At 38.1% G+C, this 26681-nt stretch overlaps 1 protein-coding gene across 3 annotated transcripts in view; it reads left to right on the forward strand.

Annotated features, from left to right (window-relative positions):
* Galnt13 (polypeptide N-acetylgalactosaminyltransferase 13) overlaps positions 1–26681 on the forward strand; it is a 434761-nt gene that overhangs the window by 46728 nt on the left and 361352 nt on the right. For all 3 annotated transcript variants that reach the window (XM_013517499.1, XM_013517497.1, XM_005390819.2), the window contains exon 3: positions 7604–7844. In XM_013517499.1, the coding sequence (XP_013372953.1) occupies positions 7703–7844 (142 nt within the window). In that variant the 5' untranslated portion in view covers positions 7604–7702. The remainder of the gene's footprint in view (positions 1–7603; positions 7845–26681) is intronic.

Raw genomic sequence — 26681 nt, forward strand, 5'->3', positions numbered from 1 at the left:
TCAGAAACTACATCAATTAGTACAATCACTATGGAAATCAGTGTGGGATTTCCTCAAAAAACTAAGAATAGAAATTCTACTTGACTAATGTATTCCCCTTCAAGGAATCTTCCTGAAAGAGATAAAGTCATCATATTACAGTGCTGCATGCATACTCAGGTTTATAGCAGCACAATTTATAATACCTAAATCTTAGAAATGATTTATTTGTATCAACAGATGAATGGATAAAGAAAATGTAGTATTTATAGACAGTGGAGTACTACTGTGCCATAGAATGATGAACTTGAGCCATTTGTAGGAAAATAGGTGCACCTTGAGATCATAATGTTAAGTGAAATAAGTCAGACACGCAAATTTAAATATTGCATGGTTTTTCCTAGATGAGAAACCCAAAATAAAAATAAAGAGTAAAGTAAAAGATTGACAATATGAAGTAGGGAGATCTTTTTCAAACGGGAAGGTGAACAAGAGATGGAATGCAGAGGGAAGAAAGGGAAAAAGGATTTTCAAACAGAGAATTGAAGAAAAAAGTGGTAGCAGAGGTTTTTCAAATGGGAAAGAGGATCAGGAGTTGAAAGGATCAGGAAGGAGTGAGGAAGGAAGGGGACAAAAAGGACGGAGATGTTTCGTGTGCATGTACAGACTCCCCATACACACACACACACACACACACACACACACACACGTCCTGCACACGTATAACAGTCATATATATTTATCATGTACTGCAAACACATAGTAATAATAATCAAAAGAAACTACGTATACTCAGTATGTTTGCATTGCGTTGCTTTTATTCTCCACCCTGCACACCCGCACTGAACTTTCACTGCTTCTGGAAGGATGGGTGAGAGTCCTTATCCTTTCTTCATGTTTTTCTTTATGACAGTCCTCATGATAACAATATTACTGTTATTGTATGACAGTAATAAAAACTAATATATATATATATTGTCTGTCCTTTATAGCAAGTACAGTTTTTATAAGGGCTTAGGATCACAAACTTGACCCCAGCCTAAGTAATTTAGTAATTTAGTGAGAACCCCTCTAAAAAACATAAAAAATAAATTAAGAAAAATGATTGGGAACATAGCTCAGTGTGAATGCCCTGCGTTCGATCCCTACTATCATTAGGAAAAGATTTACATGTATTAATTCATTCTTATTCATCCTGGCCTCATGAAGTAGTTACCTCTATTCATATTTTAGAAAAAGTCAAACACGTAGGAAAATTGAATTAGATCATACAGTCAGTGAATGGGGAATCCGGTTCAAATCATGATATTGTAACTCTCCAATATTTATTTCTCAACCTTTAGTAGATTGCCTCCTAAAGGTAGGTTTAATATTAACAAACATTTGACCTTCGTTTAATTTAAATACAAGTGAGAACATATTTATTTGCCTTTATTCCATCCTCTTTGCACTAAAGGCACTTATTTAACATTACCTTTGTTAATATCTTTGTTTTTAAATATGTTTTTATATATACACACATATATGTATATACATATATATATATACACACTTATGTGTGCTGTGGTTTACAGTAGACCCTTTGATTTGAGGTTTTGGTGGATTCCCTAGGTCTTTATTAATTTTTGACCTTCTTTCATGTAAAGATAAGTTTATCAGCCAGACTTGGAAGTAAATGAGCTTATTTTTTAGTGCTTACTCAGTAGATTTATCAATTTATAAAGAAACTCTGCAATGTCATCTGGTCATCAGCTTACAGAAGCTCTGGCATAGCTATTGAAAACATTAAAAGTATGTTTTATGCCTGAAACTTCTGGAAGCCCTACCAGCAGCCTTACACTAGCTTCCAGGATCTTTTGGCAGCTTCAAGTATAGCCTCATAAAATAGATTGAATAAATTTGCAACTATTATGCAATTTTCTCCTAAAGAAAATATATGACTATAGATAAAAATGTCTAATAGCAGCTAAACTACATTCCTTGGGGAAGTAATAACCTCCTAATTGAAAAAAATAAAAAACAAAGATATTTTCTCCTTGTTTTTAATAACATACCCCAAACCCTAAATTTTATCTAGAATTTCTTATATTTAGATACATGTATCTAGATACACATTTTTAATAAAGACAGGAAAATGCTACATATATTTTTTCCAGTAAAATTCCTATAATGTCTCATAGAATAATATTATTGATAGTATTTAATCAGCAAGAAGAGGAAAGTCAATCTTACGTTACTTGATAGCTTCCTAGCTCTTGAATTTTTCCTATTTAGAGAAATATTTTTAAAGAGGGAGATATCTGTGTTCAAAGCCTTTTTGAAGTAAGTAGAAAAGCAGTCATAGCAGCAGACAGATGAGCCTGTCGTGTATGCAAGCTGGTCATGCTCCATGTTGCACTGGCAAGCCAGGCATATTGCGGAACTTAGATTTTTCTGACTGCTTCAGAAACAGAACCATATTTGCAAATAAATCAGAGCGTATTGGAATGAAAATGTAATGCAGATGCTTATTCTCTTAAATAAACCTGGGGCACCAACTGTGCTTATGCTGATTAGTTATTTATCCTGTATCATCTTTCAACTGAATCAGTTTTGTTCTTGTAAGAAGAGAAATACTGGAACACAGATAGCATATTCTTATTCCACAAGTACCAAGGAATAAGATCATTTTGAAAAATAAAACTGAGCCTGTTTTCAAGGTGGAGATGTTTTCAAAGTATAGGTAGAATAGAAATAAAATACGGAAGGAGATACTGCATTTTAAATAAATAAAAATTAAACACCTAGTTATATCACATGAAATAGTAAAGTTAGATTTCTCTCAGGGCTGATGTCTGGATATGTGGCTCTAGAAGGCCATGAAATCAGAATACTTACAATAATGCTTGAAGTGGGAATAAGATGTGGTTTTGACTCTATCATGATTCAAATCTAAATTCTCAATAACCTGAACTGTTACGCTTTTATTAGGAAATGGTTTATCTTACTTTAATATTTATTATTAAGTGATTTCAGATTTTCTGTTATAGTAATGTTCTTTACATTTTCTTCAAAAATGTTCTATTTAATCTTGCATAAACCTCACAAGGTTTACATGGGCTGGATAGGAAGGCAATAGTTCATCAATAAAGAAAATGAAGTACAGAGATACAAGGTGCCCACATGAGATCATCTTTTCATTTCATGACAAAGCTGGAGGTGGCATTTACATACCTGAGGATCGTTTATTATAAGGTGTTCCTTCTAAATCAGAGAAAGACCATTCGGTAACCATTGGTGTTATATATAGTTTTCCATTGGATTATTTTTTCAAACAGTAAATTGAAGTGATATACTCCCTCCTGGTACCAGAGAAAGACACAAAATATGATAGTTGTTTCATATGTCAAGTTTAGAAAAGCATGACAATGTAACAGGAAGTAAATGTAGAAAAAATGTGTACTTGTCATGAAGTTGTAGGCTGAATTCCAGTATTTAGCTAGAATTTTTATAGAAAAGTGTAGAGTTGAAACAAACTAGATAATTAGTATGCCACCTTTAAAAAACAAAAAAAGCCTGATATGTCAAATATTCCTTGGATGTGTACATTTGTATACTGTAAGTAAGTGTAAGATATATGTAGCCATGTGAAATGGATGCTTCGGTGTAGTACTTTTGTCGCTGCATGGGAATTGTGAATTTCAGTTTGCCCCGAGTTCGGGTTGATCCTGTTCTCGATTACTTCCCTGGTCTTGGGGCACGGGCCCGACACTCGCAGCTTGCCAAAGAGAGGCCTGCTGTGGCTCACAGTTTCCGTGCTTGTGTGCCAGGCTTAGCCTCGGAAACGGCGAGGAGGAAAGATGCTTACGCCTGGGCGGTCAGGAGCAGAGAGAGAAGGAAGCAGCTGGGAGGGAGACAGACGCTTCCAGGCCGCAGACTCAGTACTCTTCGGGCAAGACCCTGCCTCCTCGTGGCAAGCCAGCTGTCGTGCCCTCAGTGCAGTCCTCTTCCAAAGCCCTGCCTTTTTGAACACAAGAGGCCTGTGGGCCTATTCGTGACATACACCGTGACGTCCCGCCCTGGCCCTCAGTGGACTCGTGTGAATCTCTTTATGCACAGTGCATTTAGTTCACCTGTAAGCGTCACAAGTCTTCATGGTTCTGCATTGCTGAAAATTCCATGTCCCCCATCTCCTCTCAGACTCAAAGCAAACTCTTTGTTGTGACTTGCTGAAAATCAGAAATAAAGTTAAACCTTGGGGCACAGAGCACATATTCCTGTTTCAAAAGGGAACAATAGTGGGGTAGAAACCAGTGGGACCAAAGCAAGGCTGTGGCCTGGCTATGAGCTGGGCAGTCATTAAGGCCTGTATCTCTGCCTCCAGCACCCAGTGCAGATGGGGAGGACTTTCGGCAGCTGCACACCCATGACCTTGGTGCTCATAGCTCTCATCGCCTCTCCCCTACGTTAGCTCTGCTCACGGCCTGTGTCCTTCCTCAGCAGATGTTTAATGTTCCTGGCTTCTCCCAGATTCTGGTGTTTTCACTGAAGTTTTTGCTTTACTCTCATATCTTCATGCACTGCCCTCTCAGGGTACACTCTCTGCCCTACCAGGCCTTCTAAAATCTGGGTGGAAGCCTCCCTGAACCCACAGGCCTGAAAAGCATGGTTGACACCAAGGTCTGCCAGTAGCTGAAGCAGTATGTAGGCCCCCTTGTATCATGACTGAGAGGCCTTCAAATGTCCGGATAGCTGAGGAATATGACTGAATCCCTGGGAGCTAATTCTGTTTGTGGCCCTTCTTAAGCAGGGTGTGCTCTTCTCAAAGCAGTCTTTCACTTTTATACCTTTTAGTCTGGGAAGAGTGGGGTCTTGTAGATACTAGGAATGCATTCTAAGCATCCTTATTCCTTTGACATGATATTAAGTACTTGGCTTCTTTTTAATGCTAATATCTCAGCAACCAAGTTTTCCTCTGCCAAAACTTTTCAGGTCCCAGCTTTACAGTAGCTTCCTAATCACTCAACTGTGATATTTGCTCTTGATTCTAAATACAGAGTTGGCTAAAAGCTGCCATTTGTATCCATGTCACAGCCGCAACATTAAGCTGCCTTGAAATTTTCTCTCAGATTAATTAGTAGGCTGCTGCCCTCACAATCTCCTGCAGAGTCTCAAGACGTGATCAAAATGTGGGCACATTTTCTGCAAGACTATCACACACATGATCTCGAGTCCAACTGTCAGTTGAGTTCTTCGTCCTAACTGAAGCCCTCTAAGCCTGGTCCTCAATATCTGTGTTTTTATCAGCATTCCAGTCTTCTGAGTGCCAACCTAAGTCTGCCCTCAAGCTAAACTTACGGAATCCTAGAGCTTCTCTAGTTGGCATCTCCAAACTTCTCCAAACTCTTCTTGCAAACCAGTTCCAAAAGGCTTCTAAACTACATGGTCAGTTACACTCATAGCAGTGCACTTCTGGTAGCAAAACCTTAGTTACTTTCCTGTTTGCTGAGACACAGTACCTGACACCTGCAACTTAAAGAGAAGTTTATTATAGCTCACAACTTCAGAAGTTTCAGTTGTTTTTCTTTTTTTTTTTTTTTCTTTCTTTTTTCTTTTTACTGTCCCTTTGAGACAGGGTCTCACTATTGCAGTTCAGGCTACCCTTGAACTCACTTTGTAGCCCAGGCCGGCCTCGAACTCACAGTGATCCTCTTGCCTCAGCCTCCCGAGTGCTGAGATTCCAGGCATGCGCCACCATGCCCGACATTGAAGTTTCCGTTTTAAACACAGGTTTAAACACGGAATCAGCATGGTGGGAGGGCCTGAGTGTTGGGACCGTGCTCATGTCATGGCAGCCAAGAATCAGCGTGAGAAGGCAGAAGCCAAGGAGATATGCTTTGCAGGGCCTGCCCCCAGTGGCCAGCCCCTTCTGACCAGCCCGCACCTCCCGCCAGCAAAGGAGCTGCAGTGACCTCGCAGTCCAGCCCCTTCCAGAAGCCCGGCCTCTGAGTGCACCCGTCCTCTGGAGGACTGTCTTAGTTACTTTTCTCTCGTTGCTGAGACAAAATACCCAACGCCCAAAATGAAGGAAGGAGAGGTTTATTTAGCTTGCAGTTTGTGGAGGTTTCAGTCCATACTTGGCTGGCTCCGAGGCAGAAGGTAGCAAACCAACAAGAGCAAAGGGGGGAGTGGCAGCCGAACAGCAAACAGCCAGAGCAAACCGGAGGAATGGCCGCAAGCAGCTTCTTTCCCTCCCTTACATTGTAAACAGGCTACCCCCACCTAAGGGGTGTGTAGCTCTCACATAATCTCCATGCCCTCCTCTTCCACAGGCTCAGGATGTATACAAAGTAAGCACCCTGGCTTCCTGCTGAGTCACTTAGCCAAACCTCTGGACTCCCCAAGTTGACACAGTGTATCAACCATAACAAGGACGTTCTTGATGGAAGGCCCAGCAGCTGTAACAGGCAGCGCTTCTGCTCATGTATGATACCAGTCAGCTGGTACTAAAGAGCTTTTCCCTTAGCAAATTGTACTTGGTGTTTTGTTCTGATACAAACATTGATGGGACATTTGGAGTGTCTTTGCACTTAGTATTCTTCATGCCAAATACTTCTGCTACATAATGTCACCTACCTTGTTTAGATAAATTATCTGTACTTTAATTGATAATATTTTAAATGTAGCAAATAATATCAAATTATTTATTGTCTAATTTGTTTACTGTGTCCAGCGCTGCTTGGCCTTTTGGCTAAGTTCAAGTGCATTTACTGTGTCAGTAGAAGGTGGTTAACCAGGTGATTATTGGTCAAAGTAGTATAAAAAAATGTGTACAGTATTAATTCTGTATTTACCTGGAATATCTCTCAGTAATTGTGTACATATATTTGTTATGCTGTGTAGAATTCTTCCTAAGGATACTTAAGTCACACTTCGTTTGTGGTTTCTCCTCTGATAAGTTGTTGGATACAGGGTATATAGTCTAAAACACATCTGGTGTGGATTCTTTCTGGGTAGAACAGATAGGGTTTTAAAGCAAAGTAAGTACTGACTCTTCTATTTCAAAACCCCTCTCTTTCAGAACCAGAGAATCCTTTTTAAGTGTTTTAGCTGTCGGTTCTGTAAGGTGCTTTATGACACGACGATGTTTAATCTTCAGAGCAAACTTTTAGGTTTGATGTTGTTACCCTAGTCTTACAGGTGAGAGAACTGAGGTGTGGGAAGCCTCTTAGTGCTATGTGGAGAAAAGGTCTACACTGGCTTGTCCATAACGACCAGGTTTTAACCAGAATGATTTTTCTTTCAGTAATGTGAGCTAGCCAGAAGAATTCTGTTTGGGTAAATTTATAATGGTGGTGTTCTACAGCATGGTGTTATGTAGAATGTCATGATAGGATTTAAAGAAAAGACAATAAAATTTGAAGAAATGAAATAGTTGGCCAGAAGCCTAGCAGAGTAGTGACAGATTTAATACTAAGTGGAGGATAGTCTTCTGGGCTTTTAGTTTTGCGTTTGAAGATCTGAGTGCTGTCACGTGTTTGTGTTGTATCTCCTGTGTGCAAACAAAGCAAAGAGCCCGCCAACCAGTTAGCAGAAACTTGTACAATAATAACATCTCCTTTTCTTTTTTCTTTTTTTAATACAGTGGGATGCATCCTGCTTTCATCTCCGAGTTCACCTCTGTGGATTTATCACAGTAGCGTTTGTCTTCAATTTCTGTGCTGTCTAGAAGCCGAGGAAAGACATGAGGAGATTTGTCTACTGCAAGGTGGTTCTGGCCACTTCGCTGATGTGGGTTCTTGTCGATGTCTTCCTGCTCCTGTACTTCAGCGAGTGTAACAAGTGTGATGACAAGCAGGAGCGGTCACTGCTGCCCGCACTGAGGGGTGAGTACTTGGGGTGGAAGGGGAGAAGTTTGACAACACTCGAAACCTCCAATAAGAATTCTTTTGCCTTATTGGATTAGACCAGCGTTTTGGCAGAATGTGCATGTAACCATGAAGAAGCGACTTTTCTTGGCCGTGGGTGTCTGTTAGGAGAAATGAGCAGGGTTAGCTAACTTCTGAGATCCCTTCAGTTGTAATAATTCTGATGCTCCGGTACCTTTGAAAAGAACTGCTTCTTTAAGTTGCGTTTTTATTAATGCAAGCTTGAGATGCCTGCTGAGCACACTCACTGTGCAGAGGGGGAGCATGTGCATGACCTACCTTAGTTCTTTTCTCCGCCCCTTATGTGCACTGGACGGGGCGAAATTTAAAATCTGGGCTGCCAGAAGCTAAATGTGTTTAGGGACCAAATGCATAATATGGAAGGGCCAGACTACTAAGCTGGGACAAGTGGGGACGCAGCACACTAAACAGCATATGAGACTCATGCAGGTTCCCAGAATAGTTTAAAAAAAACCAGTTCTTAAAATCCGTTCATGCCCAGGTTCAACCTGTGAGCTGGTAGATTGCTAGCACTATGTTAAGAGGCAAAGATGATTTCAAGTGTATTGTGAAATCACTTTAGTTCAGTTTCTTACAGAAATCCTTTCAATGGTAACAATTATTTCTAGAGAAGCATAAAATTGGTGTACATCAGGATTTATCAGATAAGGGATACAAATTCATTTTCTGCAAAATGGCTTCCAAAATTTTCTTTATGCTTTCCTTTTTGTTGAGTTCAAGATCTATAAAAATATTTATATTTCAGAATATTCCTTATAAATGAATATTTCTAATACACTTAAGGGGGCTCAAGATGAGTTTGTTCTCACTGAATTAATATGTGTTTTCTGCTTAATGAAAGTTTTCTAGTTTTTATATATGTATATGCAGGATAGTTAACACAGGTGTTCTACTGTCCTGTATTTCCTTGCTGAAAGAAACTGTCAGTGAGGCATTGGTTGACTAGCTTTGTATGTCTATATGTGTTTTCATGAGAAACTACATTGAATATATCAATATGTAATACAATAAGCATTGTTAATTCCCTACCACTCTGTTTGTAACTCTGTAATGTCTGTACTGATCCTTTGCTATTTTGTAAAACGTTGTCGATCTGTTAGTAAAAAAAAAAAAAAAAAAAAGTTTTCTGCATAAATGTGATAAAAGGTAAACTAATTGAGCTGCAGTGGAAGTGTTTGAAGCATTTGGAGAAGCGAATCTAAAGTACCCGGAGCCCAGCTTTGTTTAGATAGTGTATATGCATTTTTATGCCTTTATTCTACAACTGTTCAGAGAGGAGAACTCTGTAAGTTCCTTAGTTTTTGATAAATGAACATGGGAATGATTTGCTGATCTTTCGTTCAAACCCCAGAATAAATCAGCTCTCTGTGCTTCTTTGCTGCAGTCAGTTGAGCTGCTGCTTGGCTGACTGTGGGAATGTGTTTTGATGGACCGCATCAGTTTGGCGTGACCACTTTGTCATTTGTCGAACGGAAACAGCTATACTGGTCCCCAAAAATTAAAACCTGAATCAGCAAAACTATGACAGCCTGTTCTGCAAGTACCAGAAAAGTACGGTTTTGATGATTTGAGTCTGTAATACTTGGTCTCCAATCTCAGAATGTGAAATTTAATGATGTAAGACTAGAATCTTTTTCCTTGGGCTTCAATTGTAAAATTAAACAGCTTTATCTTTATTTATAAGACTTATTGTCTTAGTCCATTTAGATGCCTGTAATGACAAACAGTAGACTCTTTGACTTATTTACAGGAAAAGTGTGTTTTTCACAGTTTTGGATGCTGAGGTGTCCAAGATGAAAGCATGAATAGAGGCAGTGCCTGGGGCCTGTTTCTTATACAGATCTGCCTCCTCACTAACCGCATGTGGCTCACTAGTCGAGGCCATCTCTCTGTGGCAGCTTTGTGCAGGCATTGGTCCTGTTCATGGGGATTCTACCCCCGTGACCTAATCACCTCCCAAAGCTCTACTCTGATGGAGGTTGGGCTTTCATGAATTTGGGGGAGACACAGAGTGAGTTCTTTGACTTTAATGTTGTACATTAATATTATTAGTCTTACAAGATAGAAAGTAGACTAGAAGATTTAAATTTTATTTTCTATTGTTATTTCAGAATAGTGCTTTAGAAATTTTTGGTACATACTTACAATTTTATTTATGGGAGATGATACTGTAGAAAGTACATTTGACAGATATATTCATTCTAAATCTACAAAAAACTGGCTTTTGATTTTAAAAGATATGTCTATGGCCATACCACCCTGAACACGCCCAATCTCATCTAATTTTAAAAGATCTGATCTTTCGGGTTCAGATTAATTCGTTTCTAAATTCCTTCTAGTTTTAAACTTTATATGATTTTTCAGTACCCAATATTACTATATAGTAGGAATTAATTTTTGAGATATTTTCACTTACTTTTCAAGTGCTTACTGTGTGCTAAGTCAGGGGAATATAAATAACTGAGGCCTGTGAAGTTTGTGCATTTAGGATATAAGGGAACTAAGTTCCTGCCTGTCACAGAGTTTATAGTTAATAATAAAATACTTCTCTCTCTCTGCCTCCCTCTGTCTTTGCAGCTGCATATACACACTCATACACCACTTAACAATGGGGCCGTGTTCAGGGAAACATTCTGCTGGCTCTTTGTCCTTGTGTTGGACATGATAAACTGTGCTTACACATATGGGCTTCTTAGGTGATATAATCTGATGGGAGCACCATTGTATGTGATATTCATTGTTGATGTTCCAGTAAAATATGTAAATTCAATAAAAATGTAAAGTAAATTAGAAATTATTTCAAAACATAATAGGTGCTAGGATCAGGATGGAGGATTTGTTAAGTAGAGCAAACTTGATCCAAGGTATTAGACTGAACTTCACTGACTATGTGGCGTTCAGTTGAGGTCTTCACCACAATTGTAGGTAACAATGAAAAAACAAATTACTAAAATTTTTATAGAATAGTTAGATTCCAGAAGTTTCCCCCAGGATACTTCTAAAGGAGAAAGTACAAAGTGGAGATGTGACTACTTAGTTCACATCTTAAAATTTAGATTAGGATTGTAGCTTTGATGCGCAGAGGCACAGGAGAGAACACTGTCCAAAGAAAGAGTCCTTAAATGTCGATGTTCACACTGTGCGCTGTATCACAGAGCAGGTGAAGCAGGTCAGCGGAAAAGGGGCTGTGCAGTTGGTGAAACTCAGAATAAAATGGTTTTCCATGTGGAAAAGTATACTAACCAATATAATGCCAACCAGTGCTTTGAATGTATTACAGACTTAAATATCAAAAACAACATTAAAACGTTAGTAAGAAAAAAATTAGATACCTATAAGATCTTGGATAAGCAAAACACAAGGCATATTATCTGTAAAAGAAAATATTGATTAATTGGACTATTAAAATTGAAAAAGTTGATTTATTTAAATATGCCTTTAAAAGAAGAGTGACAAATAGTAGAAGGTATTCAAAGAATGCATAGCTGATAAATGGTTACTGAGTGTATATAAATAATAGTCATGCTTAGTTATCTGTATATATATTTATATAATTTTCCTATTATTAATATAAAAAGCGCAAATAACCCAATAGAAAAATGAGAAATAGGGCCGAGTAGATACATGACAGAAAGAGAAGCACATATAGCAAATAAACTTATGAAAAAAAAAGAATTGTATTATGATCAGGGAAAAGCACATCAAGGCTTTAATGACATATCATTGATTTCCATTGCGTTGACAAGTAAAAAGCCTGATATTCCACTAGTTAGTGGTGACGTATCTCTGTTTTAATGACAATTTCAAATAAAAATTTAAACATTCCTGAAACCTAAGCATTCACATGACTCAGCACTCATATTTATACACCTCCAAAAAGTCTCCTACATGTATAAATATGTTTATAGTGTTGGTGTTCATAAGAATAAAACTTAAAGCAACGTATGGGCTTATTAGTGGAGAAATCAGTGAATGGATATTGATACATCAATACAAGGAAATACAGTTATAAAAATAAATGAACTGCAGACACTTTCATGAATATGAGTGAATCTTGATAATACCATAAGTATAAAAGCTGTGTCTCTCAAAGGTTATGTATAATATAATACTGCCTGATGATAAAAATAAAGTTTGAAGATGTTCATTATAAGACTATACATGAGACTTTATAAACAAGCATATTTAGCTAATTATGAATGTGGGACTGATGATACTGATTGTGAAAGCAGTGTGGGTGTGTGGATTTTGACAGGATGGGAGCGTTACTGGAGTTCTAGATTTGTTTTGGATATGGGTTTGATGTGCTCATTATTTTCTATGAATAACCAGATGAATGAATAAAATCCACTGAATAGGTTTAAAAAGTGGGAAGCCATTGAATGGATTTAAAAGTGAAAGAAAAGTATTTAGATTTGTGTTGTGGAAGGATCACTGTGGGTACAGTGTGGAGAATGCATTGGAAAGAGCTCCGTCCTTGTGCTGGGAGAGGGCTGTACAGTGGGTCATGGACTTGTGTGGGAGCTGGTACCTGCTCACAGCAGCAGAGTAGAACTGAGGTGTGGAAGTAGGTAAAGTGAAGATGCAAGAGTAAAAACTAGGTGTGTGACAGGATTTGGCAGGATAAGAGAAGGAAGTGTCAAGGAGAAGTCCTGGATTTCTTGTAGGACACTGTATAATCCAGTTTTCAAAGAGAGAACTCAGTATAGGAGATTACTCGAGGAAGATGGACATTAAGTTTATTTTGGGCATGTTGATTTTGAGACCCCCAATAGGCTACCAAATATGATTACTTATAGGGAGTTGGCTATATTATTAAATTCTAAATATAAAACTTAAAAAGCAGTTACTTTTGTGATCATTTTTCTAGAATGGATTTTGTTTTTGTCTTCATTTTTAAATAGAGTATGTGGACTCTAATGGAATCTTTGTTACTGAGTCAGCATTATCATTTTCTGCATCAGCTAGTCAATGATACTATAAGAAGAGCTGATTTCAGGGACTTTATTGGTGCATGTTGACCTGGTCCAGTATTAGTTACAGACCCATGCAGACATACTTCTTTTTCTGCTTTCTGAAGGGCCCCTTTTCAGTAGTGTGGGTGCTTGTTAGTTGAATGGTGTGTAGCAGGCTGTCCCATGCCGTCCTGGTGTCTAGGACTGCTATTACTGATGAGTGTCTCTAACTCGTCATAGTTTGGGGTGCTGAGTGGCACTCCCAAGCTGGAAGAATTGGAATAGGCATTTGGGAGAATTAGCGGTCCCAATCGCGCTGCGTTGTGTCTCCAAACACTCTGGGGACCTTCAAAGTCTCGCAGCAGGTAGGCAGGATCGCGGCGCCACAGTGGGTCTTGACTAGCCTGTGTCCACAGGCAAGAAAGCAAGCCTGTCTGAGCCTCGCTTGTCCTCCGTAACACAGAATGAAAGTAAAGTCATTATGGTAGAAATCATGCTAGTCCCCAGCTGAACGGTTATACATTTCTTACCTGTTTCGTTAAGACTATGGAAAATGAACCATTTTAGTATGTATATGCTTGTGATCAGTCTGCGGATAATATATGATTTGAGGTGAAGGTGGTAATACAGAACTGACTTAACGGGCAGGAAACCCCCCAGAGACCCCAGAGCGGCTTGGCAGCCTGAGGTCATGCCTCAGAGTCTGTGAGAACCGGATCCTGGACACCCTGTCCCCATCCGCGGAACTAAAATTGGCACATGTGCCGGTTCCTCGTATAAAATAATCCAGTATTTGTATGAAATCTGTCTAATCCTTCATATACTTGAAGTCATCTCTAAATTGCTCATAATACCTAATACTACTGAATGTAAATAGCTGTTATACTGTATTGTTTAGAGAAAAATTACAGGAAAAATCTGTGTGTGCTCAATACAGTTGAAGTTCTTATGAAGACTTTTCAGCGGTGGGGGGTTAAATCTGCAAAATGCAGGGCTCATGGAAGTAGAGAGCAAATCATAAGGTTACAGTAGTCTGGGGGAGGGAACCGAGCTCTCCTTACCTTATCCTGAACTTTAATCGTAATCATAGGAAATGAAATGAAAATTAAGTTGAAAAAAGGAAAATATCAAAGCACTTCTGCTTGTGTGATAAAACCGTAAATACATTTGCCAATGATGATAATAATACAATGGTAAGTACCAATGACATTGAAGTGTTTACAAATGTTAGCATAATTAGTTCTTGTAAGATAATCCGTAAATATCCTTTTACATGTGAGAAAACTGAGGCCGAGTCAGGCTAAGGGGATTGCCAAAATGTTAATAACCAACAGAACAAGATTCATTTTACCCTCCCTTTAATACAGGACTGTTACTATAAATGCCAGATTGCTTCGAAAGTCAAGTTCTGTGTTTTCATTTGGATATCACTGTGGAGGTACATATCCTGAAAAGTTGGACTGAATATTTATCTTTATTCTCCTAGACCCTCCAGATCTTCCTGGCCAGTAAGATGTGTGAACCTTAGCACGGGAAGTATTTACCAGGGATCTTTGTAGAGATCTTAGTGAAACAATCACCACGTCTCTAGCGTTTTCAGGTTATGCACCGTAACGTGTGTCTTTGTGTGTTTCTCATACCTCCCCATACTGCTCTGCATCAGAGGACATTAAAAAAGTTAGTGGTGCCGAGTGTGGTGGCACACGTCTGTAATCCCAGCACTCAGGAGGCTGAGGCAGAAGGATTGCTGTGAATTTGAGGACAGCCTGCATTACAAAGTGAGTTCAGGGCCAACTTGAACTGCACAGTAAAACCTTGTCTCAAAAAAGGCCAAAAAAAAAAAAAAAAAAAATTAGTAGCACTGCTGACCTATTACCTCAGTCAATATTGCTGTGTTTCTCTTTGTCTTGCCAGGGAAACTAAGTGATTCCTTCTTATAAATCTAGGGGAGCAGGTAGTCTTGCTCTCTGAGCCTTCCTTTTGTTGCCTTCTAAGTGATCTCTTCACAGGCATGAGCTCATTTATTAGACAGCCAATGTTTGTTGATTTTCTTTGATTAATCGTTGGTGCTTCAGGGAAGAATTACTATGTGTGAGGAGAAGCCAGAGACTAGAAAATTAAAGTATTAAAGCTAACAGCAAATTTTCCCTGTCTTAGAAAAATATATGGCTTCACTTTTTTGTGAGATACACAGAAAAATGTGATTGATTAAATTGCATTGTCATTATCAGAATTGCCCCAATAATTTATGGCACCACTGGAATTTTCAGGTGATAATATTAATAGTCTTACAAAAAGCGGGTATACAGACAAGTCAACTTGGATTTAAAGCATATAGTTCCTTGCTAATTTTCAGTGAGTTTCATAAGTAGTATTCAGAAACTAATAGGTTTTATAATACTTTAACCTTCAATATTTGCCTTGGTTTTTTATACTCATGTCCACAGCTCGCGCTGATCCTTTTTGTCAGTTACATAAGCACATCAATATCAGGAGAAAAACTAAATTATGATAACGAGCATTATTAGGTTGATGTGCTAGCTGCTTTACATACATCATTTCAATTAATTTTCACAACAACGTTTGGGTAGGTACCTATTTATACACATTTGTCTGCAAGAAGCTGAGATATAGAAAGTTAATTTATTCTAAGTTACAGAAGTAGTTTAGAAGAAATCACAGATGTGCAGCCTAATCTGTCAGACCTTTGCACCCACACTTTGAACAGTAAATCCATCAGGTGTGTCTGGAATCCTAAGAAAAGTAATTGTAACTTTTGTGTACTGTTTATGAACTCCATACAGAAACACAGATGCTTCTGGAGGACATTGAAGGAGGTACCCACTAACTTTAGGTAAAAGACATCTCATTTAATATAATATAAGGGCAAAGCGTCTCTGCTAGGCTCCGCTTATCTCCTTAAGGTTGTGGCAAGTTTGCACTTATTAAGTCTCTGTAGAACACTGGTAATTTAGGTTGCATCTTTTCTCAGCAGTGACCCTTGGGACCAAGCCTCTGAAGTTTTAGAAAGGATACTTAAAAATTAAAAGCAATAGTAAAGTAGTGTTATTTTCAAAGATTAATAAGAATAATTGATGCCAATATTTTATTCATTTATTCAATAAAGGTACTGGGCTATGTTCTATGTAATGCAGAGATTTTGATGGAATAAGACATCTGTCTTCAAGAATCACAGTCAAGTGGACACATGGTGGGAACAGAAGGAGCGGCACCATGAAATACAAGGTGGTGGCTGCTGTAGGAGAAACACCGAGTGAAACACCATGAGATGTAAATAACTTGAAATGGGTGTGGAAATATTAAAACTGAGTATAGGATTGCAAAAGATAATAAAGTACCACGAGAACCTGTTGCCTTTCCAAAGATAAGGATATAAGAAGTCAGGAAATTTATTGATGGCTGAATCAGACATAATATGAATTTTCAGGTTTTGGGTTGAAAATAAGAATAAGACTTTTTTTTTTGGTACCGGGAATTGAAGGATAAGACAAGTTACAAAGGACCTATAGGACTGAGGAAGGAAACTAACTAAAAGCAAGTATATGGGACAGTCAACCAAAATTAAGAGAATATAATGACATGTACACGAAAATATCACTAAGACGTTTTCCTCTTAAAAAAGACTTAGCTCCTACATTAATTAAAACCAGTCAAATGAGATGATAACTGAATAGAATATTAAGTCATTTAACATTTTCACTTCACAAATTAATTAGGGGAAACAAGAAAGAGTTCTTTATTGTAAAATCAAATGTAGATATTATTTTTAAAAGTGAGTAATCAAGGACAAATTCAAAATATATACAACATGTGCATTTCTGTATATGTTATAATTCAGTAAAGCCTGAAAAAGTAATTACTCAAAATTTACTTGTGTAGTATTAAATGAGTTGCAATATATCATTTGATAAATATCGGCTGCTGATTTGTGTCAGAGCTGGGGAGAAAAAGATAAAAAGGTGTGTTCTTGTTTTCATGCTCAGCTGGGGAGAAGGGCATTTAGAATTCTGTGCATGAGAGATCAGTGTCTCAGTGCTACACTATCAGGAGGACAGGGAATATGTGAGATAAAGATAACAAAAATCAATATGATGCTATCTGTCCTTTGAAGGCAAAATATAATTTTCAGTTTTATAAAGGCCAGAATCTACTGAATAGAGAGAGCAAATTGAAACTCTGTCCAAATAGTCCAGTGAAAAATGGGAATGGACAAACCTTATCTGTACCAACTGGAAATCATTATCATACAAGGGCTCTGTTGTAGCAGGGACAGCTGCCCAAAGTACAAGTTTTATGTTTTTTCCATTTATGTCCGTATCACCCAGTAGTGAAATTCTAGCAATTATTTGAATAAGGAATAAATCTGTGATGAGCTTGACACTTTGTGTTTTCAGGATCTCAGAGTTTATGTTAATGATTTAAAAGCAGGAAATAATAAATTCTCATGTTAAAGCTGGCTTTTTTTAATTGTAGATTTTATGTATTTATTCCTGGGATGCGGTAGACTGAATTTTGGGCCTTGTTTGTGCCAGGCAAGTGCTCCACTGCTGAGCTGAACTCCAGCACCTAAACTAGTCTTTATCAATCATTTGCATTATACCCAGAGGTAAAAATTTGAATATTTTCCAAAGTATTGAAATAAAAAGTATTTTATTCGACCATGTAATTTGATTTACATTTCAAATTGGCAAATTTACAGCCCGAGAACTGTCTCTGCCCCAGTCCGCCTTATGTTGCACTGTATGTACTGTCTGTGTAGTACAGAAGCACATACTGATGTTTCATTAGTGCTATCAGTGAAGAAAGCATTGGGCAGAGTAGGGGTATCAGGGGGGGTATGTGGAATGAATGTACCCACAGGACACAGCAGGTGCATTTCTGAGGGTCACATTGAGTGACTTTAAGAAATGTGTGTGTGGGGTGGTTTATTCATCTGTAATAAACAGAAAAACATGGAGACGGTGGAAAACTACTGCAAAAATTAACACTGAAAATCTTTAAAAGTGAAAAATCCGGTAAGAAGGAATGCTACCAAGAATAAGGTGATTTAACTGTAGAAAAAGTCCTCTGGTTAGTCATTTAAGTAAAGCTCACATAAATATAGCCTTGTGAATAGTTAAAAGAATATTATTTTTGAGTCAGCCTTCATGAAGTGTGTGTTACAATGCTGCATTGATGAGTTTTGACAAATGAAACCCAGATTCAACTTCGCAGTCATGATGCCTACTCACAGTAAATGTCACAGCACTGGGCAGTCAGTTCTCCACTCAAGCCCGAGGCAGTCCGCTTACCTGGTTTCTGTGACCACATATTTGTTATTTTTGCCTAGTCTAGAAAATCTGGTGGAGGAAAACGTCCTCTGTCAGCTCTTATGTGTCCCGCTCATATTTCTTAGCATAAATTTTTGATATTAATTATGGTGTTGAATTTATCTGTTGCTGAGATGTGTTCTTCTATATGGTGGTTCAGTCTTTTTGTGCTACTATAACAGAATGTTTGAGACTGGGTAATTTATCAAGAGCAGAATTTTTTTCTCTTACAATTTTGAAGGTGCATAAGTCCACGGTCAAGGTACCGGCAGACTAAGTTTCTGAGGCCAAGATGGCACATTGCTGTTGGTGCTCTGGGGTGGTAGGCTGCTGTATCTTCACATGGTAAAAAGGCAGGAGAGAGAACCTGCTTCCACAAGACCTTTTATAGCAGCATGAATCCGTCAACGACAGCTCTGCCCTCGTGTCGTAAACATCTTTCGAAAGGTCCACCTCTGTACAAGTTCCCAGCAGTTGGGTTGGAAGAGTACATTCAGGCCATACTACATGGGTAAGCTGCAACTTGTTCACCCTTGTATTTGTTGCAGGACATTTAGATTTTTTTAGTCTTTCTGCTGTTGTGAATGAAGCTGCTCTGTGCATATGTCTTTGCATGGACATATGTTCCTACAGCTCTGGGGAAAACACCAAGAGGCAGAAGTGCTGAGTCATATGCTGAGTGTGTGTTTAATCTTGTGAGACACTGCCAGTCTGTTTTCCCAAGTTGGGAAACTATTTTCTGCTCCCACCAGCAACATAAGAGATATCTAATTACACTGCATACTTGCTAACATTTCATAGCTAGTGTGCTAAAATTTAGACAATTTAGTGAGCTTGTGGTGCTATACCATTGTAATTTTAATTTCCATTTCTTGATAACTGTTGAGTATATTGCACTGTTTAATGTGTTTTCTTGGCAGTCTTGCTTGATGATTTATCTGCTCAATATTTTATGCCCACTTTTAAATTGTGATATCTATTGGTTTTGCTTTTTTTAATAGTATCTTTGAAGAACAGGGTTTTAATTTATGCTTCTTTTTGTATTCTAAGAACTCTTTATCTATGTCATAAACACAAACGGTTTTCTCCTGTAATTTTCCTAGAAGTTATGTACTTTTAGCTTTTAAAACTGAAGTTTATTTTTGTGGACCACATAAGGAGATTAAAGGATTTTTCATAAAATAAAAACAAAGTTATTCCAGAAACATTTGTTCCTTAAAATAAGAAAGACATAAATTTTAAGAATAGTAACAATATTTTCATTTAATTTTTTTCAGTATATGTTTATATATTTTCTATTATTTATATGAATGACTTGGTTATAAATATTGGAGTATACTTTCTAGATTCATTGCATGTTATATATAGTTAATGGAAAATTTGTTAAATAACTTCAAAATACACAGATATTACTGACTAAAGGCAGGGTTTTTCTTTTGTTGTTGCTGTTTTCTGTTGTTTTTGTACCGGGAATCAAACTCAGGGCCTTGCACTTGCCAGGCAGGTGCTTTGCTGCTAAGCTATATCTCCAGTCCTGACTAAAGGCATTTAACTTGAGGAGCAATTAAAAAATCTATCCTAATTTATTGAGTTTTTAAAAAATAGTTTTTCATATAATAAAATGAATAAATATTCATTGTAGGAAAAGTGAGATACAAATATGAATATAGAAGAAAAAATAGTTGGTAGTCAACCAGAGATTAACTTCATTCAAAAATATAGTTTACATTTAATATTTTTGGTCTACATCATCAGTATTTTGTCCTGCAGGAGATATTCTTTCAAAACATTGTTTCAATGGGCACATAGTATTTTAGCAAATGATAGCTTTTATAATTATTTTTCACTAATTTTTAATTTATTTATTTATTTTTTATTTTTTGGTTTTTCTCCGGTACCGGGAACCGAACTCACGACCTTGCGCTTGCCAGGCAGGCGCTTTTGCCGCTGAGCTAAATCCCCAGTCCCCTTCACTAATTTTTTAGATTGTGGAAATATGCCAAAATATTTTTCTAAAGTCGTACCCCATATTATTATAAACAGTACCCTTTTTGCTTCTGTTTCACAGTTTCGGAAGTACACATGCATTTTCTTATGGACCCTGTGATCCTTCAGTGCAGGGAGTGAGGATACTGCGGATGAAATGGAGCACTGGCACAGACCTTGTTGCTGTGCTTTGAAGGGCTGGAGTTTAGTACAGTGATGGCTTTCACTGGAAATCTCATAGAGCTAGAATCTTTCTTTCATCTCTACTTTTGCAGATTAAATCAACTAAGGACAAATCGTAAAGGGCTCTGCAAAAAGTCACTAATGCAAAACCCACCATTTTATGTGAAGTTAAGATTTTCAAAAACAAAATCTTACTCCTTTAACTAAAAATATGTAAAAATACTTTTTACTAGAAATCATGTAAATATGCAATTTCTTCCTTGGACTGTTCTCTTTCTGTGGTGCAATAACACCTGATGTTTTTATAAATCAGCTTTCTTGTTTCAGGGAAAAATACCTGATGCTCACAGCTTAAAAGAGAAGAGGTGTGTTATTGCCCACAGTTGCAGAGGTTTAGCCGACCGTCAGCGGCTCCAGGCAGGAGCATCGTGGTGGAAGGGTCTGATGGGGCAAAGCTGCTTTTCTAGTGGGCGGTGGGAAGCAGGCCACAGGCGAGGAGGACCAGCAGGGGACAGACCCCCGAGTCGCACTCACAGTGACCTGCCTCTGACAAGGCCCAGCCTCCTCCCAGCACACTCAGCTAAGAACTGTGTGGGTTCATCCGTGGATGAGCAGCGTGCCCCACAGTCCAAACACCAGCTTTCTAACAGCTGAAAGCATCACAGATTTTACTTTTAGAATATAACTTTGTAGCCTGCCTTATTGTCTATACTACTTTGTGACTCTTACAAGTAGGTCAAATATTTGATAAACACTATAAAATATAAGATGTAATCAGCTTGTATTAGCAGGCTGGTGTTTATTAATACTTCATAATTTGAAATTCTCCCTTCTCATAACTAAAGAAGCTATAAATGCACTGGAAGCTGTGGTATGTGTGCATGACACTTCTTAGTACGGACTGAACCTTACCAATTAGGGTCATGCAGGGTAATCTGGGAAGGCCACCATATTGATTCATGGCACATGACACTAGGATTAGCACCCATGTGATGAAAAGCAAACGGGTAATTCAAATACAAGTTTGTGCTTTAGAGCTGGTAATAACCTAAAAAATTACGTAACATGCTTTCAAGCTTCTCAGTTCTCAGTGATGTAGACTATATTTTCTTTTTTTGTGTAATTACCAGTTTTGTTAGACTTAAGAGGGAAAGATCATCAGTATTCTCTCAAATTACAAAAAAATACTGGCCTAATGTAGTGGTGCATGCCTGTAATCCCAACACTGTGGGAGGCTGAGGCAGGAATAGACTATATTTTCAGGTAATTTTTATGTAAAAGCAGTTTATCATTTTATGAAATAGAGATTTTTTTAGTAGCGCATACTTAGATGCTTCTTTTTTTTTGTTAGCAAGGAAATAGAGATACGAGGAGAGCGCATCAGCTGTGATTGTTAGACAGCAGTCGAGGCCGATGTAAAACTGTGAGAACCTTGGCTCTGATCTGGTGTTCCTCTCAGAAACTATAAGGACAGTGAAAGGGCTTCTGCACTTCACAACCTTGCGTTTGGATTCTGAGTTTTAAAATATCCTTCCCTGAAGTGCACCACTGTCATTACACCTGCTATACCCAGTACCGTTAAGAGTTACTGATGTTTACCAGCAATTTCCCGAAACCTATTTCTACCCTATTCCGGTGGAACTTTGGTGAAATATATTTTATACTTCAGTTATTAGTGACACACTGAAGGTTCGGGCAGCCCCAAGTTTGCAATAACTCACTTCTTTCCTCAGCTCACATAGTGCTTTATCTACAGTTCTTACATGATAATCTCATCATCTTCAAGTCATGTGCTTTTTTTTGATGTCACTGAAGACACCTTGAGTTCAGGATTTGAATCATGCATGGTGTGAGGAAGTCATTTCCCAAAGTGTTTCCAGCAAACCAACATTTGGTGCATGAATCAACTTTGCTTTAGTTTGAATATCCTCTCCTGCTTTTTATTTTATACTGTTCCTCTGAGATCTTTCCCCCTATCTGCCTACCGGAATGAAATGAACATAGCTTCATACACAAGATCTTATCACGTGACAGACAGTGTCTGGCAGAGTCTGTTGGTGACTGCTGTGAACCTTATGTGCTGTCAATAAATATTTGCTAAAGGAACATTTGCAGTAGGTCTGCCCCGCAACGCTTAAGAACAGTCCAACGTTACCAGTGACTTACAGGCTTTCACTTAACTGTCCTGCTGCCTTCTCCTTCCCCTCTTCCGTCCACACTGAGGGCAGATGAGTCTTCCTGAAACATGACTTTGAGGGTGTTGCTTGCCATCTCAGTGTCCTTTAATAACTTCCAAGGAATCGCAACTCAAAGTCATAACTCCTTGCCCTAGCCTTAGAGGCTCTCTGCAGCCCGACTACAGCGCCAGTTTTTAACGTTAGCTTCAGATACTTTCACTCTAATGTCCTTGCTTCAGCGGCTCAGTACAAACGTCTTTCCATTTCGGGTATGGTGGTGAACATGTGAGTTTTTATTTGAGACAGATCTGCATTTTATACCATTTTATACCTGTCCTTTCCTTGTAGAACTCCTGTGCCATGTGGGTGTCAGTTTCTTCATCTTGAATATGGACTACTGACCAGATCTACTTCCCTTGGGCAAACGTCTGCTGATTGCCTATGTGCTTAGACCTTCTCTGCACACTGTGACAAGTTAGTAAACACAGTGGACAGGATTATTATGGAAGTTGTGTGCTAGTGGAAACAACAGGCAATAAATAGAACAAGTGAATAAATATCTTATATAGAACCTTAGAAAGACATACATGGCGTTAAAAAGTGGAATAAGGGCTAACAAATTAGAGAGGGATTGTGACAAAGGGAAGGATGAAATGCAGTCTTAGCACAAAAGAGGCATTTTTCTTACTTCCCTTTCCACAGATTATACCATTCCATGCAGAATTCAGATGTTAGAGATAAAGCTTGATTTAAGCTTCCATTTACTTGTTCTGTCAGGAGTTCCTAGGGAGCTGGAGTTATGTGTAAGGAAAAGAAATTAGTTTTGACAGTGTGGTCTTTCTAGCCTTTGTAATGTAAAATAGTCACCCTGAAGGAAATGTTTCACTTCTATTTCCAAGTGATGAATGAGAAACTTGAGAAATTTTGGTTAGTATATTATGTGGGTAGCACTGTTATAGACAGAATGAAAATTATTTTATACAGATCCCCTCATTTACATATAACTGCTTTGTGTTCTTTGTATACTTTGTATATAATACTCAGATTAGATAAGAAAATATTAAATATATTTTAGACAAAAATATATGCAGATGATTAACTTATGACAGTGTAGACTTTTTTGACATTATTGTTTTTACCTTATTAAAACCCTGTCAAGGCGTTCCTTGGAAACTGGTTAAGGCCTAAATTCTGTTGTGCCTTCAGGTCTGTGTTCTTTGGTTATTAGCAGCGGATACACAGCGGAATTACCTGGAGCACTGGCCTGCAGTCGAGCCCAGCAGTGAGCTTTACCAGATTCCTGGCTTGAATCTGTGCAGTGCATTGGTCCGAGGACTGTGCCTCAGACGGCCCGTGCTCACCCCTTCTCTGTCTCGTTTCCTCCCAGCCTGTCCCTGTCTGTCTTCGGGCAGAGGCCGTCTTTCCAGCTGTTCACACTGCAGATCATTCCATGTCAAGGCCTCTGCATTTTCTAATCTAAGGATTCAAAGTGCTTTTTTCCCGTGCGTTTAACACCCTGACAAATACTAACTTAACCACCCATTCCCCAGACTGCGAACAAAACAGAAAGTCCAGTGACAGAGTTCACAACCTGACTTCATTGTCATCATGAAAGGGCTCAGGAGAGCAAAGCTCAGAAAACAGGAGCAAAACACGAGTGTGCAGCTACGTGTGGCTGAGTAGGTTCTGCAGGTCTGCAGGTGTCATGACGACCAAAGTTAGTGCTACTGCATTTTGTATGTGAAATCTGCTAAGGGGGTAGATCTCGAATTTTCTTACAAGACCTTCCGCAAAGAGGTGACCATGATGTGGTAGCTGTATTCATTCGCTTTGTGGTCCTAAGCATTTCTCAATGTAAACATACACCCCACTGTGTACATTAAGTACATGTACATTTTATTTGTCATGTATAGCTCAGAAATCCTGGAAGAAAGGAAGTAAGTATCACGTTTCAAAACCCTTTCTCTGACCATTTTAGCTGAGACAGTTATTTCTGGTCTATTTTTTACCTCCTCCTCATCTTATTTTAATTTCCTCGTAGTCTTTATCTTATTACTTATTCTTAATCTGTCTTATGTATTTATTAGCAAGGATGGTGGTTACCAAGTTGAGAACATATGGTCTATAAAAGTAAAAAGAGTATAAGATTCATTTAATATTTCATTCTGTGTACCTAGGATAATATTTGCTGAGACATTGTATGTGCTCAATAATTTTTCAGTCGATCGATCAATTATATAATGTCACTAAATGTGAGCTCCACTCCTAAAATATCTTATTTGTCATAAACATGCTGAAGTTCAAGGTTTAGTACACCTGATAAAACGTTTTCATTTTTGTGTTTATTTAAAGATCTTCTGAAACTCATGCATTTCAAGCCTCTTATTCCTACATGTTCTTGCAACTAATGCAGTATTAATTTATCAGAATAACATTTGTATTACTCTAAACTAATAAAATAACTATATTTTAAAGAACATCCTGTGTTGGAATCCTGCATGCTGAGTGAAAAGAATTTCTCACTAATAAAAACGTTTGCAGCGAGCTCATTGTAGGAAGCAAGAGGAGTTTATTTAGCTTCTCCTTGATAGACACATTTTCCCATCAGGCTGCTTTGTTAGGGTGTTTGCAATAAGTCACACACTAAATGCATATAACTGTACACTATTGAATGGTTAATTCCTGCACGGCATTTGATATTTTTAGAATATTTACATGTTAGAACCTTTGGCAAAATATTAATAACATGGAAATATATGAGTAGGCTTCAATGATTTGCTGAAAGTGGTGTGAGGGTAGAGGTTTTAAACATTTATAGATGTGCTTGTGTGTTTAAAATAAATTTGAACTTAGGATAAATTATTGAAATAATTTCACATAAATAATTTTTAAGAGTATAGACTATGCCCCTCAAATAATAGAGGATATTTTATCCTTAACTAAACTGATAAGTCATTTGTGTTTAGGTTTTTTTTTTTTTTTTAATATTGTGCTTTGTTTCCCAGAATGGCTTTGCTATTCTAGGTCTCTTCCCATTCCAAGTAAATTTTAGGATTGTTTTCTTTAATTCTGTATGATACACTATTGGTATTTTGATTGAGGTTGCATTAAATCTGTATAAAAATTTTGGAAGAATGGCCATTTTCACTGTATTGGTCACATTTTCATTGTATATGGCACCTTCTTACCCAAGAACAAGGTAGGGAGCATTTCAATCCCTGATTTGAAATTAGACTGCAAAGCTGTGGTAGTAAGATCAGCATGGTACTGGTGAAAAAAACAACAGACTCAGAGATACATGGAATAGATTATAATGTGCAACAATATCTCCAGTCATACTCAGCCACCTTATATTTGATGAAGGACTCAAACACGTTCACTGGAAGCCTCTTTATGGACTGGTGCTGGAAAAAATCTGGCTTTCCACATGCCAAAGACTGAAATGAGAGCGTATCTCTCACCGTGCACTAAATTAAAATTGAAATGGATCAAAGATCTAAGTATTAAAACAGAAACACTCAATCTGCTAGAAGATAAAATAGGTAGAATGCCTGAAGACATTGGTGTAGGCAAAGACTATGAGTAACACTCTGATCATACTGGAAATACCTCAAAAAATCAGTAGCTGGGATCTCATCTTATTGAAAAGCTTTTTTTTTTTTTTTTTGGCATCTTTTTTTGAGATAGGGTCTCCCTATGCAGTTCAGGCTGGTCTTGAGCTCACTTTGTAGCCCAGGCTGGCCTCAAACTCACAATGGTCCTCCTGCCTCAGCCTCTGAAGTGCTGGGATTACAGGCACCAGCAGGCCTAGCTTTGAAAAGCTTTTGCACAGCAGAAGAAATCACCTACAAAGTGAAGAGACAACTCACAGTGTGAGGAAAAAGCTTTGTGGGGCAAAAGGGACCCTTGTGCACTGTTGGTGGGAGTGTAGACTGTGCACCCACTGCGAAAATCAGAGTGGAGATTCCTCACAAAACTAAAGCTAGAGCTTCCATTCAACCTAGCTATTCCCCTTCTTGGTGTCTTCCCAAAAGAATTAAAAGCGTCATAGCATGGCAATATTTGCACACCAGTGTTTATAGAGGTACAGTTTGAAATAGCTAAACCTTGGAAATAGCCCATATGCCCATCAGCTAATGAATG

This window comes from Chinchilla lanigera, unplaced genomic scaffold (genome assembly GCF_000276665.1).
Source record: "Chinchilla lanigera isolate Chin_1 unplaced genomic scaffold, ChiLan1.0 scaffold00039, whole genome shotgun sequence".
Classification (NCBI taxonomy): Eukaryota; Metazoa; Chordata; class Mammalia; order Rodentia; family Chinchillidae; genus Chinchilla; species Chinchilla lanigera.